Source organism: Euprymna scolopes, chromosome 43, assembly GCF_053919585.1.
Source record: "Euprymna scolopes isolate OS-2025 chromosome 43, ASM5391958v1, whole genome shotgun sequence".
In the NCBI taxonomy this organism is placed as follows: Eukaryota; Metazoa; Mollusca; class Cephalopoda; order Sepiida; family Sepiolidae; genus Euprymna; species Euprymna scolopes.
This window is the reverse complement of record NC_136524.1, coordinates 11,092,041-11,110,928: the sequence shown is the minus strand read 5'-3', so window position 1 is coordinate 11,110,928 and position 18,888 is coordinate 11,092,041. Positions and strand designations below refer to the sequence as shown.

Here is an 18,888-nt window from a genome sequence, read left to right as displayed (position 1 = left end):
CTGAGGTCATCAGATCTAAGCTTGTCTTTAACACATTACACATCCAATATATCATTCTCATATCATTTCTTTTCATGCAAAACATGTCTTCATTAGCCAGGTTTCACTTCCATGCATCATCATACTGCATACACATGCCTGATAAACTCTTCTCCTGGTTAACAATGGTAATGCTCTGCTGGTTAGTAATTACACCATTTACTCCTTTCTTGTACAATCATATTACCACCTGTTCCATCAAGTGCGCCAATGGTATAACCAAGTTAATAAAATTTCTGAACAACTTCACCATCCAAATATACTTTCTCATCCATCTCCACTGTCTTACACTTCTCGCACACAAGTTGGTTATCATTTTTCAACCTACGAGTAATTCTTTTTGTGTATCCAATTTTTATAAGTACCATAAAAATTGAGTTGCAATCGACTCTTTTTCCATAAACTGAACAAAGGACCTTTCCTCTTTTTGAGGGCTTACAACATGTGATCATTACTTTGGTCTTGGTAACATTTACTTTCAAACCTTTACTTTCCATAACATTTCTCAGTCTTTAACTAAACAAGTAGACCTTCAATTGTTTCACAACAAATTGTTCTAAACACCAGTATTCTGAACAATCAGCATGCAACATCCTGGGCAGCACTTCTAAAACACAAATAAAAAGCGATGGACTCAGTATGGTGCGTATGTGCAATGGACACTAAAGTATGTAATCATCTTGTGTGCTTAAACAAAACAAAAAAATTGTTTGAAAATTCATTTTACTTACACAGTAGAGTGTCGGCCTAAAGAAAGCAACACTACAGCTTTATTAAAAAAAATCAATTCAGGTAACTTGATTATGTAGTAGAGCTAACATCTTATCAATGTAGCCGCCTTCAGTCTCAATAACTGCTCAATACTGGTTATGAACTATGAGCATGCCTTTTCCACAAGTGCCGGCAGGAACTCGGCAAATACTCAGCAGATGGCGGCTATCAGACTGGAAGCATTGGTGTTGTGGGAGGTCATGTTGGTGATATTCTCGATGCATGACCAAACGAAGTAGTCCAGCAGGTTCAGGTCGGGGAAGGAGCGGGGGGGGGGACAAGGAGAGAATAGTGCAAAGTTGTAGCTCTCCTTCTGAAGCCAAGGTCTCTTTGGATTTGTGGGATGGCTACACTCAGGGGCTGCCAGTAGCCACATGATACACCAGGGAATCACCACACTCTTCACCTCATCCAGGTAGACTTTAGTGTTGACTTTCAAGCCGACTTCGAAGATGTGAGGTGGCATGATGTGGTCCTCCCTTGAAACCACACCAAAGACCATAACCATGGCTGGAAACTTTGTTTTCATCACCCTGGACACCTCCCTGCTATTCATGGCAATCCAGCGTTCCATTTTGAGGGTGCTGGCAATGGCCCTGTTGTCATAACTTGGATCGGTAGAGAGCATGTTGTATAGCGACGCATCTCCGATCTGACTTGTTGAACTTTCAGAGAAAGAAGGCTCCTATCGCTCTTGAGATTCGTACACAAGTGACCAGCTAGGAGATGGTCTGCAACAAAATAGAACCGGCTTTCATCAAATGGAAATGGAATCATGTTGTCTTTTCTAGGGCGACAATTTTATCGTTCACCCTGTAATAAGAATAAGGATTCAATTTGAGGTGTCATCCTTGCTTTTCCTCTCATGGTTAATAAAAAGTTTCACAGTTCGCAGCCACAAACAGCTGTTATGCCTGGAATTTATGCCACAGCACACAGTCGTCTGACAATTTTGTTAAAATTTCCTCTTGCGCCAATACGTGCTTAAAAGTCCTGTCATACTGCAACATAGTTAAAGTCTTTCTTCCTCTTTTTCCCTTGTAACGTCACCTCGCATCATGACTTGGTTATTTGCATACATGAAATGCTGTTGCTACGCACGTATCTGTGGCTTCATTACAATAGTATATATTTAAAGTATACATTTTTTATCTTCATAGTTCCTTCAGGGGTGCATTTAGAGATTCAGAAAAACTTCTATTATCTTTCTCAATAAAATTTACATAAGAATACTCTTTTAGATTTTTGTACATTCTCAAACCTTTCTTTAACATGTAAACAGCATACACACATACATGTAAACTCCACCCACACATACACGTAAATATAACACATACACATGCACACACACACATGGATTTTTATATAGAGATTATGGCTTTCAAAGTAATCTATTTACTACTTAGAAAATCCACTCAGAATAACTATTGCGTTATAAATTAGTAAAATAATGCCATCTAGGTTGTATAACCAATTTCTTGAAACATGGATATATTCAAGGGGGATAATTCTAACTTTTAAAGAGCGTTCATTGCATCAAACTGACTTCTCGATACCCAGTTGTCACGGTAGCATTTTAACTTATTTGCATATCGCTATGTCATGAGTCATTGCAACTTATCTGCATGAGAATGAGTGTGGTTCAAGCAAATTAGCAGACAACAAAAGCAGAAGTTATCACAATGGGAAACAGACAAAATTGTAGAATGTAACTAATATTGGATATTCATGACTAAAATTTAGTGCACAAGTCAGGTATAGACTTAAGTTTATTTAGCACTTCTGCATTTTAGCTTTCTTTTGGTTTTCACTTTGAAAAAGTTCAATTCAAGGCAAAGGGAGACAATCATGAAATTGGCATAACTTCTGCAAAATCTTTTAGAAGATCAAAACAATTATAGTAACACAAGAGAAAGCATTAATTACCGGAACATTTATTGAATTAAACGAAATTTTTTAACAAACATTTTCTTTGCATTTTTTTTTTTTTTAATTTTCATAATAAATTAATTACGAAATAAATTAAAACAAACAATTACCAGGTAAATTAAGATTTCTAAATAATTTAAAAAACGGTCACTAATGGAAAAAAAAGATCTTTTTTATAACAGTTTTTGTAATAAATTAATATTTTTAATATTATTTCTGCTTTAGAGTTGCATGTCTCGAGGAGTAAGCCTGTACAAAATCAATGGTTCGTTACTGTTCTGAAGTAAAATAATACATTTCATTCGAATTTAGGGCATTTGTCACATATTGTCACATATTTATTGTCACATATTTATTGTCACATATTTATTGTCACATATTTATTGTCACTCAAATTTCAAAGAAAAACGAGAGGTCAATATCAGCAATAAAGCAATGGTCAATGTCTATCGCAAAAATACAATCATATGCAACAATTTTTGAATGCAATTTATACTATTAATCTAGGGAGACTTTCTGTCACTTAAGCTCAAGGGATCACAACTTATTAACAGTAAGCGATAACTGATAACTTGTATAAAACTTGGAGTGAGTAAATAAAATAGGCATAAATTAAATTAATGAATAAGTACTAGAAATTTTATTGAGATTAGATCATTTCTTCGATTTGGAGTTTTTTTTTTTTTAAATCTAGTCATGCATAAAACTAGCTGTCTCTAACTGGCATTGCCTGGTAGTGTTTTACTTGCAATTTGTTTTTGTTATTTTTTAAAGCATGCATTTTTCCTCCCAAATATATATATTATTTGTTTGTTCCAAACAAACACAAATAACTGTGATACTATGGATTGTCCCCCCTACACACACACACACACACACACACACACACACACACACACACACACACACACACACAGTCAAAACTGCCAGGAAATGAAGTGAGATGGGGGGGAATCTATTGAACATCCCAGACGCGATGGCACTCTGACAGTTAACTGTTAGTTTCTAGATGGCTAGATAATAAAAGATGAGAGGGAGAGACGACAGGGAGAGACGAGGGGAAGAAATAATAGAGAGACAAGGGAGAGGGAAATGAGAGCCAAAAATTGACGAGAGAGATGAAAAAGATGAGACGAAAAAGACAAGAGAGAGAAAGATGAAAAAGAGATGAGAGAAAAACGAAAGAGAAGAAAAACGATAGAGAGAGAGAGAGAGAGAGAGAGAGAGAGAGAGAGAGAGAGAGAGAGAGAGAGAGAGAGAGAGAAACACAAGAGAGATGAATGATACACGAAAAAGAAAGGAGGGATGGTTGAAAGAAATTTACGAAAGAGAGAAACGAGAATGATATACAAAAGAAGAGGCAATAAACATTTAAAATTAATGCGTTTTAACTGTTTTTATTTATTTTTTTACACTAGTAATGTTTCAATTCCATATTTACAACGAAAGTTGGCTAAAATCAGTTTTTTTTCTCTTTACTTTGCTAAAATATTTAAGCTAGAGTTTTTGAGTTTTAGTTGGCACTTCTGTGTTTTAGATTTTCATTTTTGGAAGAGCTCGATTCAGAGCAAAGGGCAACAATCACAACGGAACTTTTGCAGAAATTTTTGCAAGATCAAAACAAATACAATGGCACAAGAGTTGGCATTAATTACCGGAATATTTATTGAATTAAACGAGAATTTTCTTTTAACAAACACTTTCTTTGCATTGTTTTTTTTTTTTTTTTAATTTTTGTAATAAATTAATTACGAAATAAATTAAAACAACAAACAATTAACAGGTAAATTAAGATTTCTAAATAATTTAAAAAACGGTCAATAATGGAAAAAAAAAACCCCCAATCTTTTTATAACAGTTCTGTATTTTACATTTTCATTATTAAAAGAGCTCGATTCAGGGCAAGGGGCAACACTACAGAAGTTTTGCAAAAAATCTTTTTTGAAGATTAAAACAATTACATAAGAGAAAGCATTAATTACCGGAACATTTATTGAATTAAACGAAATTGTTTTTAACAAACACTTTCTTTGCATTGTTTTCTTTTTTTTTTTTTGTAATAAATTAATTACGAAATAAATTAAAACAACAAACAATTGCCAGGTAAATTAAGATTTCTAAATAATTTTAAAAACGGTCACTAATAGGAAAAAACAATTTTTTTTATAACAGTTCTGTATTTTACATTTTCATTATTAAAAGAACTCGATTCAGGGCAAGGGGCAACAATCACTACCAAAGTTTTGCAAATTAATTACGAAATAAATTAAAGCAACAATTTCCAGGTAAATTAAGATTTCTAAATAATTTTAAAAAGTCATAAGTGGAAGAATGCGTTTTTTTTTTAACGAAAAATAGATTAAAACAAACAGTTTATTACAAAGCATTACACCCATTTGCAGAAAAAAATGTGACTGTATTCAGATCGAACTTTTCGAAAATAAAAACCAAAGAAAGCTAATGTGTCATCCATTTGTGCTAAACATGGTTGTGTTGCGGAAAGAGTTTGTAATTTTATTAACGGTTCAGCGGGTAAAATTTGCTTGAAAATGTCGAAGGAATAACAATTAGATAAAAGAAATGCAACATAGTAGTTCAAATTTAAAGAAACAAGTAGTTTATACGTTCGACCTGAAGCTTACATATTACTAGCAGGAAGGCCTGACGTTGCTCGGGATTAAATGAGGATCGCTACTGTTTACTTTTTCACTCATAACACAATATAACTTTTTTTTACTGCTGAAACATTGGAAAACTGCGAATTAGTGTTTTATACATATATTTAAAATTTCATTAAAATTAGATACACAAATTTTAAGGGAGTTATGTCTCCATAGGTTACTTATAGATAGGGTACATGCAGAGATTCCAATATTTTCCCCTGAGAATTTTATACATATGGTTTAAATCTCATAAGAATAGTGTAATGTTGTATGTTACAACCATACTGTCCTTGGCTTGGAAGATACGTGTCAGTAGTTTGGTGATGAAACAATAAATGGCTTTTCTTACTACTGAAAAAACTCAAGTCGAATTTTGTTTCCTTTGTTTCTTTGTGACACTTTCATAAACTACATCGAGTTGGTGTTAACTTGTAGTAATAATAATACTAATAAAAATAATAATAATATTAAAAATAACAATAATAATATTAATAACAATAATAATAAAAATAACAAATATAATAATAATAATAATAATAATAATAATAATAATAATAATAATAATAATAAAAATTAAGATTAAAATATCAATAATAATGATGATGATGATGATGATAATAATAAAATAACAATAATAATAATAATAATAATAATAATAATAATAATAATAATAATAATAATAATAATAAAATGATGATGATGATGATGATGAAACAATAAATGACTTTTCTTACTACTGAAAAAACCCAAGTCGAATTTTGTTTCCTTTGTTTCTTCGTGAGATCCTCCTCCTCCTCCTTCTTCTCCTCCTCCTCCTCCTCCTCTTGGAGGACTATGCAAATCTATTCATGTGCTTAGGTAACCTCAAAGGGAAAAAGGTTTGCCGACACATAGATGAAAACATGCTGCTCATCACTCAGTGATACCACGGTGGCCCTTGACATGTGCAGAAAGATATAGAAAAATCAATAGACAAAAACGAGAAACTGGATGTGATTGAAAAAGTGGAAGGATCGACCCTATGGGTATCTCTTATTGTAGTTGTACCAAAAAAAGATCAAAATAAAATCAGAGTTTGCATCGACATAAGAGCAGCGAACAAGGCTATCAAAAGGGAACGACATCCAATTCCTACACTTGATGAGTTGAAAACCATTCTATCAGGAGCAGCTTCAGCAAATTAAACCTCAATCAAGGTTACAACCAATTGGAACGAGCTGAAGACTCTCGACACATAACTACATTTGCAACACACCTCTGTCTGTACAGGTACAATAAGCTATTCTTTGGTATCAACCCTGCCAGTGAGATTTTCCAAGAAAAAATCAGTCAAGCACTTGCAGAGATTAAGCAGCCATCAACTTCAGTGATGCCATCCTTTGTTTTAGATCAGACCAGCAGGACCATGACCAAAACCTCCATGCAATATTCCAGTGACTTTGCAGAAATGGTGGCAAATGTGAGTATAACAAGAAGTCATTAGAATTCCTTAGAAACATCAGTTCAAGCAACCTTAAAATAAAAACAATCTTTAGAGTACCCAACCTTAAAAATGCATCAGAAATCAGAAGCTTGTTGGGGATGACTAACTTTTGTGGTGCATGATTTATTGCAAACTATGCAGCCCTGACCCATGAACTACATCAATTAATAAAAAAACAAAAAACAAAAACAAAAAAAAAACAAACAGTGATCCTGAACTGAATACCACACTGAATATCTAAAAAAAATCTCGAGGATGCCCTGAGCAAAGCATGCTCATTTGCTTACTTTGATTTGAACAAACACATTAAGATATATTTCGCTGCCATCGCCGTTGGCATCTCTGTCATGTTGTCACAAAATGGACGAGCAGGGTGCTATCCAGAGTTGAACAAATGATATTCCCAAACCCTAACCCTAATCCCAAACATCAATTTTCAATAACACCCACTTCCAACTATCAGCATGCATTGAACGTTAGGTTTTACAAACACAACCGTGTAACAAATTTGTGCAGGTATCTCATGTGGAGAACATATAGTTTTCTTTTCCTGATGATAAACGTCACCTAAGATTCTCTGCCAGGTACAGATGACACATGCTTGATACAATTGAGTTTAATGGATAGATTTATAAATGCATTTAATCTGTTTAATCTGACTATAATCCAAAAGAAGACACAGGTTTTGGACCAAGCAACACCAGCGCTGCCTCTTATATCCATCAACAGAGAAAACCTGGAAGTTGTAAATCAATTCCAGTACCTGGGTTCAACAATAACAAACACCTTCTCACCAGAAAATGAAATCAATAAGAGGATTGGATAGACCACAACTCTGACCAAATGTGTTTGGAAAAATAAACATCTGATTATCAAAACCAAATGTGTTTGGAAAAATAAACATCTGATTATCAAAACCAAATGTGTTTGGAAAAATAAACATCTGATTATCAAAACCAAAATCCAGGTGTATCAATGTGGATGATGCAATGATGGCAACATCACATGAATTGCACTTCTGCAGCTACCCTGTTGTCTCTTTAGATCTCATCCCCAACGACTGTGGATCTTAAATTAATCTTTCAAGGGAAAATATTTAACTCCAATGAAAAATGATATTGGAAACTGAGGTGTACTTTGAAGCCAAAGACAAAGCGTTCTAAAAAAAGGGCATTTAACTGTTAAAAAAGTGCACAAATTAGTATTCATCACCCTAGAAGGAAACTGTTGATGAATAAAGTAAAATTTTGCTTAAAAGTTGTTTTATTGGTTAGGATCAATATTTATTGAGTGATTCATTATGAATTTATCATCACAACCAAGAAAGAGAGAGAGAGAGAGAGAGAGAGAGAGAGAGAGAGAGAGAGAGAGAGAGAGAGAGAGAGAGGTTATGACATTGTTCACTTGTTATTTTAGAATGAGCCCCAGCTTTTTATGTCTGCTCGCTATCTGCCAAGAAAAAAAGTCTACAATGTACTTTGGGAAACTGACATCAGAATCCCAACTTCTGTTCAATTGCTGGAGTCACCTCCTGACCCCACAATTGTCAATCATTCCTAATCTCTGCCTTTTAATTAATCCACCATTCTTTGCAGTCAGCATATAACAAAAAAAAAAAAAAAATTCTTAAATATCTTTTTAACAATTTACACGCTTTTAAATTCCTTTCAAATTTCAGAAGGCCACAAAGTAATGCATTCTTTTTGTTTCTTTTTAACTAACAACAAAATATAATGGTTGACTTGTTTGGAAAATAAAGAAATGCAATCTAATGATTTACTTTCGTAATTAAATTATATTTGTTCAAATGGGATGTTTAAAGAGTTTGTTTTGGTATTTTGTGCCCTTGTATTTTTTATTATAATCAAATTAGTATATATGCCACATAAAGGTGATAAACACCCGATACAGACACACGAGAAATGATCATGCAATTTTATTTATATAAACGCAAGAATGAAATGATAATATTTTGATAATTGTATTATAAATAGGGATCAACTCTTCATTGATTTTATAAAATAAATGTGTTGTTTTAACTTACTGCTAAGCGGGAAAAGTTTGGATCTCATTGGTTTTCCATCCTCCTGATTCTTATTTGTAGACCATAATGCAGTGCTGTTCTCTTTGGAATCTGAAAATGTTGACATTCAATTAATTTAAGGCAATATCATTGAAAGATTGCGAAACATATTGTCAATATTAACTACAGAGAAATTCGTTTAGCTCTATTTGAAAACAACTTTATTATTTATGTTCTGAATTTTTTAAATGAGGATTGATAATTTAGATTATTTGCATTATTCAAACTATTGTTTTCATTTCAGATGTTTTTCTCACAACGTTTTAATCAATGTAACCTCTGATTTTTTCAAGTGCATCTTATCAAACTTTGGAATTGTTATATTGAACTCGAGAACCTGTGTGGAATTTTGAACCAGAGCCATTATTTACCTTATAGGGATAGATTTTTCTCATTCCAGTAGTCATGATCGTGTATAAGTCTCAATTAACTTTTATTATATTCTTGAACTGTCATTTAGAATTAATTATTACATTGCAGTTTACATATTGCACAACCCATTGATGCATGGAACAACGGATAAAAGTGCTAAGTTAATCAGTTCTAAGCGACTATCTTCTGAAGTTCAAAGGATCAACCTTCAGTTAAAAGCGATTTAAAGAATATCATTAACAGTTAACTTGTACCCGAACATGGATGAAATATCGAGAGAAATCTACCTCTGTTGATTAAATATCATTCGAAATTATGCACAGATGTTCAAGTTCGACATAAACATTCCTGAGTTCGACAAGAAGCACTTGAAGAAAATCAAGGTTACAGCAATTGAAAAGTTGTGAGAATAAGGTCAAGATGAGAACAGTAATCTAAATAATTCAAATAATGCAAATAATTATTATTTCATAAAATCATTATTTTTGACCAACAGATATTAGGAATTTATTTTAATATAATTTAATTTAAACAACAACAATCCATGTTTGTAATTCAAAATGAAAGTGTTTGGGTTACTTTCTGAGGAAGGCCTTATGGGCTCTACTTTTTTTCATACTTTTTATTACTTTTGGAAAATAGAACAGATACTATATTCTGATATTCGCTAAAGGTTTTAAACGTTTATTTTTTTGTATAAAAATATTTGGTAGGTTGTTTTGTGTAAAAATTTGTTTAATGTATCTATTTGCTTCCCCACCAAAGCAAATTAGGCACAAGGCCGTTTTTAATGTGGGGTAAAAACCAGCTGCCCTAAAAGTAGGCAAAAAGGGGGCACTCTGGTTACCAAAAATAATAATTGTCCCAGTATAGAGGGTTTCCTCTCCATTGACTGGTACAAATTATCTTAAGTGCAGCATCTGCAGAACAGATACTACACTTTGATCCCGGCCCAAAGGTGTAAAAATTTGTTTAAAGTAAAATATAAAATAATAAAATCAAGCAAATCTATAATGCATTCATCAGCAAACATGGATCGTAATTCTTTCTTATTAAAAATATATATTATACATATCTTTTAAAAATATATACTATACATATCTTTTAAAAATATATATTATACATATCTTTTAAAAATATATACTATACATATCTTTTAAAAATATATACTATACATATCTTTTAAAAATATATACTATACATATCTTTCTTATTAAAAATATATACTATACATATCTTTCTTATTAAAAATATATACTATACATATCTTTCTTATTAAAAATATATACTATACATATCTTTCTTTTTAAAAATATATACTATACATATCTTTTAAAAATATATACTATACATATCTTTCTTTTTAAAAATATATACTATACATATCTTTCTTTTTAAAAATATATACTATACATATCTTTTAAAAATATATACTATACATATCTTTTAAAAATATATACTATACATATCTTTCTTATTAAAAATATATACTATACATATCTTTCTTATTAAAAATATATACTATACATATCTTTCTTATTAAAAATATATACTATACATATCTTTCTTATTAAAAATATATACTATACATATCTTTCTTTTTAAAAATATATACTATACATATCTTTCTTTTTAAAAATATATACTATACATATCTTTCTTATTAAAAATATATACTATACATATCTTTCTTTTTAAAAATATATACTATACATATCTTTCTTTTTAAAAATATATACTATACATATCTTTCTTATTAAAAATATATACTATACATATCTTTCTTATTAAAAATATATACTATACATATCTTTTAAAAATATATACTATACATATCTTTCTTTTTAAAAATATATACTATACATATCTTTCTTATTAAAAATATATACTATACATATCTTTTAAAAATATATACTATACATATCTTATTAAAAATATATACTATACATATCTTTCTTTTTAAAAATATATACTATACATATCTTTCTTATTAAAAATATATACTATACATATCTTTTAAAAATATATACTATACATATCTTTTAAAAATATATACTATACATATCTTTCTTTTTAAAAATATATATTATACATATCTTTCTTTTAAAAATATATACTATACATATCTTTTAGTGCAGAAACGGTTTTAGCAACAATGATTTATTTTGTTATAAAACTAAGCTGCACTTTTGCAGAAAGAAGATTCTTTTAGAGTTAATTTCAATAAAAAAATTCTTCTAAATAATTCTAAAAAAAGAAGATTCTTTTTAGAGTTAATTTTAATAAAAAATTATTCTAAATAATTCTAAAAAAAGAAGAAAGAAAAAAGGAAATTTTATCATTTGTTACGTTTTTCAAAGATTAAATATATTTACAATAAATAAAGCATCATTTGTTAAATTGAACAAATAATAAGTATAAATTTAGTTCTGGGTTGAACAGGTATTATTTTAATCTCAAATTAGTAGATTAAGGATTTGAAAAAGATCTACAAAGATCGACAATCATGCAATATAGTTAACAGCTTAGAAATTTAGAACAAATAAAATATAAAGTAGATAACTTTTACAAAATGCATTAAAATTTATTTTTTACCGATCTGCATAAGTTCAAAGTTCGGAAACTGTTTTAATTTTTTTAGTATTTTAATATATAATTTTGTTGATATCTGTTTATCAGATATGGTCATAAATCGATATGGCCAACTAATTTGTTGTTATTGTCCAGAATTAGTGACCATCCCAAAGAAAATTGACCACAAGAAAGATATTAACGTTAGCTCTTCTGTAAACCATGAAGGCTATATTTAACATTATTAAAAAAAGTCCTAACTTATCTTTAGCATTAGCATCTGAAAATAATTTCTATATATAAAGTAGTTGCATTCGTGTGTCTGTGTGTACAACTCTCCTACAGCTCACACCCTTGGACTGATCATAACCAAACCTGGCATGATGATAGTCCCCCACATAGGGATGATACACACCATTTTTCAAGATGAAACTCAAAGGTCAAGGTCATGGATTATGTATATATACACTCCTACAGCCCACACCACTGGACCGATCATGACCAAACCTGGCATGATGATGGTCCCCCATCTAGGGATGCATCACACCATTTTCCAAGGTAAAGGTCAAAGTTATGGCCTATATGTACATATATACTCTGACAACCCACATTACTGGAGTGATCATGACTAAACCTGACATGATGATGGTCTCCAACATAGCGATAGTGCACACCATTTTTCAAGATCAAGATCAAAGGTTAAAGTTGTATTTGGTGCGGCTCTTAGGACGTCCATTTACTACAAGTGTAAAGTTCTGCACAAAGCGTGGCTATCTTTACTAGTATAAAATAATATAAAATGTAGAAGTGTTTGTTTTTCTAAATGGAACTCTAGTGACCACTTTTCTTCTTCTTCTTCTTCTTCTTCTTCTTCTTCTTCTTCTCAAATGAATAGAGACGCTACTACAAAATGGCCATCTTCAACAAACATCTCAACCTCGCTACTAATCTCTACAATATCATTATAATTCTTCTGTAAACTAAGAAAGCCATATTGAACATTTAAAAAAATTGCCTGGGCTCACCTTTAGCATCTGAATTGGATAACGTTGGATATGCATATTCTCGTTTCAGTTTGTCATTTCGATATATTTGTTTATAAGATCCTGAAATACATGAAAAGAAAAATACATTTTGGAATATTTTATTTTAGTCACGTATATTTAGACAGCAAACTTTGCTTTAGACATATTTTATTGAGAAACTCTTCTAATGAAATGAAAAATATCTATTATCAAATATACAGCGTTTAAATGTAGTCAAGATGTTTGGACAACTAATGTTGTAAAAACATTATAATCTCTTATTTTCTTAATAACATGCTATAGCAATTTTATGTTTGTACATATTACACTAGGTAATGCTACCTTTTATAAAAGGTAGCATTACCTAATTCGCTGAAGATGCAAAGAAAAAATATATATATATAAAAAAAAAAAATTCATTTGATGTTGCTCTTTTGTCAAAGTGAAACCAGAATTAAAATACACTTTCAGCTAAGATTGACACAGTATCTGTTCGTGTCAGATGTCCATAGAATAAAAATCTGTCACCAACAAAGATTTTGGAGATAGACCCCATAATCAGATATAATCTAAAACTGCATTGGCCAAAGTATGTTTTAGTTTGAGTTTAAGTTATGTTTTAGTTTGAATAAAGGTGGTACAATAATATTGTGGGGTCTACATTTGCACTGGACATTAATAGAATGCACAGCAGCAATGTACAACAGATGAAGAATGGAACTGTGGAATTTCCATGGATCCTGCGAGTTATTATCAACTTACTATGAGTTTTCACACAAACCATCATTAGTAGTTGCTCACTGACAAATTGTAGTCAGCTGGAAAGCAGGCAAACAGAAGAGAGTTCCAGAAAGAAGCTTTGTTCATGAAATCTACATGTTTAGGCAGAGTGTGGGAAATTATTGATATACAAGTGTTTTTCGTGAAAGTTTGGTGAAGGGGGGGGGCATAGATTATAGCTCAGACAAGCACTTGCCATGAAAATTATGATAAAGCAGAGACAAGTTCGCAACATCTCTTCTGTGGGAAAGAGGTTGCAAGGAAGAGAAAAAGGTATCCCCCACTAAGCTACAAAGTCTATTTTGAACTCTGCCAAGGCAGGATAAGCTGCTTCTAGTACCTCCTGCCCAAATGTGGCAACAGTACTCCATCGCTGGCTGTACCTGGCTTTCATATAGGTAAAGAATTGCATCAGAAGTGAGATATCTACTAGAGCGGTAGAAGGATCCCACCATTTTTCTTCAATTGTTAAAAAAATAATATATGAATGATGAGAGCATATGAAACGCAATGCAAAAAAGACGAATGAGTTCTATGGCTGTCTAATGCACCAAAACATATATATAGTATTTTGAGTAATTCTTATTGTATTGTAGTGCTCAATATTAAGTTTATTTTCCTCTTATCAATTTGACCTGAGGAGGCTCAGCTTAAAAAAGGCTGTAGCTGAAACATTTATGCACATATGTAGCAAAAAAATGTATATAATAAAAAAATTATACTAAATATATATGTGTGTATTTATATGTATATATATATATATGTGTGTGTGTGTATACACATATATGCATGCACACACACTATTATATATATGTATAATATATAGAAGGCTATATGTCTGTCTGTCTGTCCGTCAGTCTGTCTGCCTCCATATTTTCAAACTCTATCTCTTCCGAAACTAAAAGTCGCAGAGTGGCGATAGAGGCCTCAAAGGATTGGATTTTTTTATTTTTTTATAGACCATTCTTTTATGGGTCTTTAGCTGGTTAAAATAGTTTTAAAAGGGGTCAAGGTTAAAATTGAAAAAATCGTTATACATTTTGTACATTAATTTTAGTTTATTTTTAATCAGTTCATATGCATGTCACGTTGGTACAGTGGTAACATCACCAGCTTTGAATGCTACAGTTTTGCTTTTGGTTTCGATTCTAGCTGATGGCACCCAAATACTTTATTTTTTTTTTACTTTTGAAGTCACGACTCTATAATAATTTATATGAAATCTGAACAAATTAAAACATCATATTTAAGCGTATTTTATGACCAGGCAAAGTTGAGCGCCCCTCCCTAGTTACTTTATATTCTCTTGTAGAATCTATGATTGAGCACTTTATTGGTTTTTTTTAGTTCACTTGTGATACTGCTATATATGACTTATATAGTGCTCAGTACAAATTTGTCACTTTTTGGATAGGAAAGAAAAAAAATATATCTTGGCTAATAATTAATGTATCTTCAAAATCAAAATGTATACCTTAGAGGATCCTTTGTCGAATACAGTTCACTCTAAGAAGCTGTCCTGAGTTTCCACTATGGCCTCCAGCTAGGAATTGAACCTTAAACATTCTGTCATCACGGTGTCATTTAAGAGATTAGTTTGATCCTATCAAACAGATAATCCTTGGTGTTGCAGGTGATACGGTTGGTGACTTTCTTGACTGCACTTCACACAATGGTCTATGGAGTTGCAATCAGGAGAGTTAGGAAACAGATGTTGCGATTGATGAAGTCATCAATATTTTCCTGAAGATGTGACACACGCTGCACCTTCCTGAAGCCATATGTATGTGTTTGGTGCAACCACTTTCTGTATGCAGCACTTGGCAACAGCGGCAGCAACTTAATATTGCCATTTGAAGCGAGTTTAAGTGCAATAAAACTTGTAATATTATTTTAAGGAACATTTTTTTAGTGGCGATCAAATAAAAATACAATGAAGCTTCTATTATAAAAATGCAAAATATTATTTTAAAGTACGACTGAATAAAAATACAGTAAAACTTTTGATTATTACCTGCATCGTTCTCTTCATCTTTGGAACCAACTAAAAAGCCTGACTTCTTTGGTTTAAACTTTTCAGTATCTCCTGCAGTTAATGGTAAAGGTGAAGGTTTGTTACTTGTGACCTTCTGAAAAATCAAAGAATGATCTATTTTAAATTAAATAATATTTTACTTGTATCCTGATTATTTTGTTGATTTTTTCATGAGGATTGGTAATTTGTTTTGTTTTGATTATTCAGAGAAATTGAAAACAGAGAACAGAGAGAATGAGTAAATAAACTACCTTTTGAAATTCCGTACAGATCCCCAATTTTGATATAAAGACCTCTGAGTTTGACAACACATTTGAAAAAGATCAGAGCTTACATCGGATGAATGCAAAAATATGATATAAATATAAATATGCTAAAATATGCTATAAATATTCTAATATGTAATAAATATGAATATGCTACATTATAATAATGCTAATATATGCTAAAATATAAATATGCTTAACTATGCTATAAATATAAATTTGTCAATGTATGCAAAAAATATGAATATATTAAAATATGCTATAAAAATAAATATGCTAGAATATGCTAAAGATATAAATATTCTAAAATATGCTAAAATATTTGAATATGCCAAAATATATAATAAATATAAATATGCTAATATATGCTAAAAATGAATGCTAAAATAGGCCAAAATATGAATATGCAAAAATATGCAAAAATATATGATAAATATGTAAAAATATGAATATACTAAAACATAAAAATATGAATAAAAATGTATATGCAAAAATATGGTAAAAGATAGATATTTTAAAAATCTGCCAATATAAATGCTAAAATATGGTATAAATATGAATATAAAATGAAATAGAATATGAATATAAAAAAATAAAACAATACAAATATGCTAAAAAATATGAATATGCTTATATATGCAAAAAATAGTAGTACACTAAAAATCAATATGCTAAATTATGCTAAATTATGCTAAAGCATATAAATATGCCAAAATCTCTAATATACTAAAATATAAAAAATATTAACATGCTAAAATCTGCTTCAAAATGCATATGCTAAATTATACTTATATGAATATGCTAAAATATTAATCCTAAAACATGCTAAAAATATAATTATGCTAAAATATGAATGACCTAAAATATGCTAAAAAAGATGAATATGCTAAAATCAGCTGAAATATGCCATATAAATACGCTAAAATATGCTAAAAATATAAATATGTTAAAATATGCTAAATATATTCATATGTTAAAATATGCTATAAATATAAATATGCAAATATATGCTAAAAATATGAATATGCTAAATGAGTATGTTAAAATATGCTAAAAATATAAATATGTTAAAATATGCTAAATATATTAATATGTTAAAATGTGCTATAAATATAAATATGCAAATATATGCTAAAAATATGAATATGCTAAATGAGTATGTTAAAATATGCTAAAAATGTAAATATGGTAATAGTAAAAATATGCATATGCTAAAATATGCTAACACGTGTTAAAATATGAATATGCTAAAATATGCTAACATGTGTTAAAATATGAATATGCTAAAATATGCTAACACGTGTTAAAATATGAATATGCTAAAATATGCTAACACGTGTTAAAATATGAATATGCTAAAATATGCTAACACGTGTTAAAATATGAATATGCTAAAATATGCTAACATGTGTTAAAATATGAATATGCTAAAATATGCTAACACGTGTTAAAATATGAATATGCTAAAATATGCTAACACGTGTTAAAATATGAATATGCTAAAATATGCTAACACGTGTTAAAATATGAATATGCTAAAATATGCTAACACGTGTTAAAATATGCTTTAAATGTAAATTTGCTAATATATGCTAGAATGTATGAATATGCTAAAATATGCTAAAAATATGAATGTTTAAATACATGTTTAAAATGATAAATATGCTATGATATGCAAAAAATACAAATATGCTAAAAAATATGAATATGTTAAAATATGCTATGAATGTAAATATGCTAATATATGCTAACAATGAATGCTAAAATATGCGAAAATATAAATATGTGCAAATATAAATATGCCAATATATCCCCAAAAATATGAATATGTTAAAATATGCTAGAATATGCTAAAAATTATGAATATGCTATGCTTCACAAGATCTCCAGCTATGGTATAGCTGGAAATGTCTTCTCAATTATTAAATTCTTTCTCTCTGATAGGTTCATAAGAGTAGTAGTTGATGGGCAAAAATCAGAAGCTTACAGTATTAATGCTGGAGTCTCTCAGGGGTCCATCCTGGACCCAACTCTTTTCCTGATCAACATTAATGATCTTCCAAATCACATCCTTACATCATTCGTAGACATTTATGTGATGACACTACAATCTATGGTAGCACATCTAAGACAGTAAACGACCAAGTTCTCTCCAATTCTCTCTCCTCTGATCTTGAGCAAGTGGTACAATGGGGAAAGAGGTGGCTAGTTACTTTTAATGCATCTAAAACCAAGCTTTTATCTTTACATCATCAACGTTCTGATCCCCATCTGGCATCAATTGAAATGAATGGCTCTCGTCTTGGGGAGGCCTCATGTTTTGACAAGCTTCTGAGCTTGACCTTTACTCCTGATCTGAAATAGAACATGTACATCAAATCTGTTGCCAAGGCCACTGGAAAAATGGTGGGATCCTTCTATCGATCCAATAGATATCTCATTGCTGATGCAATTCTTTGTCTATATAAGAGCCAGGTACGTACAAGGATGGAGTATTGTTGCCACATCTGGGCAGGAGCTACTAGAAAGGACATCCTGCCTTGATAAAGTTCAAAATAGATTTCGTAGCCTTGTAGGAGATGTCCTTTTCTCTTCCATGCAACCTCTATCTCACAGAAGAGATGTTGCGAGTTTGTCTCTGCTTTAGTGTTATTTTCATGGCAAGTGCTCGACTGAGCTTCAATCTATGGTCCCCCCTCGCCAAACTTTCACAAGAAACACTTGTCTAGCTGAAAACACTATCAATAATTGATTAAATGAACAAAGCTTCTTTCTTAGAACTGCACGCCTGTGGAATTGCCTTCCATTTTCCTGCTTTCCAGCTGACTACAATATGGTTGTCTTCAAGTCTAATGTAAACAAGTTCTGGAT

General features: G+C 30.7%; 1 protein-coding gene across 1 annotated transcript in view; it reads right to left on the bottom strand.

The window, feature by feature from the left end:
• Window positions 1-18,888, bottom strand: part of LOC145268182 (TOG array regulator of axonemal microtubules protein 1-like) — a 156,204-nt gene that overhangs the window by 97,004 nt on the left and 40,312 nt on the right. The window contains exons 4-6 of the mRNA XM_080123413.1: window positions 15,731-15,845; window positions 12,937-13,017; window positions 8,930-9,019 (exon numbers count right to left, since the gene is read on the bottom strand). Coding sequence (XP_079979539.1) covers window positions 8,930-9,019; window positions 12,937-13,017; window positions 15,731-15,845 — 286 coding nt within the window. The remainder of the gene's footprint in view (window positions 1-8,929; window positions 9,020-12,936; window positions 13,018-15,730; window positions 15,846-18,888) is intronic.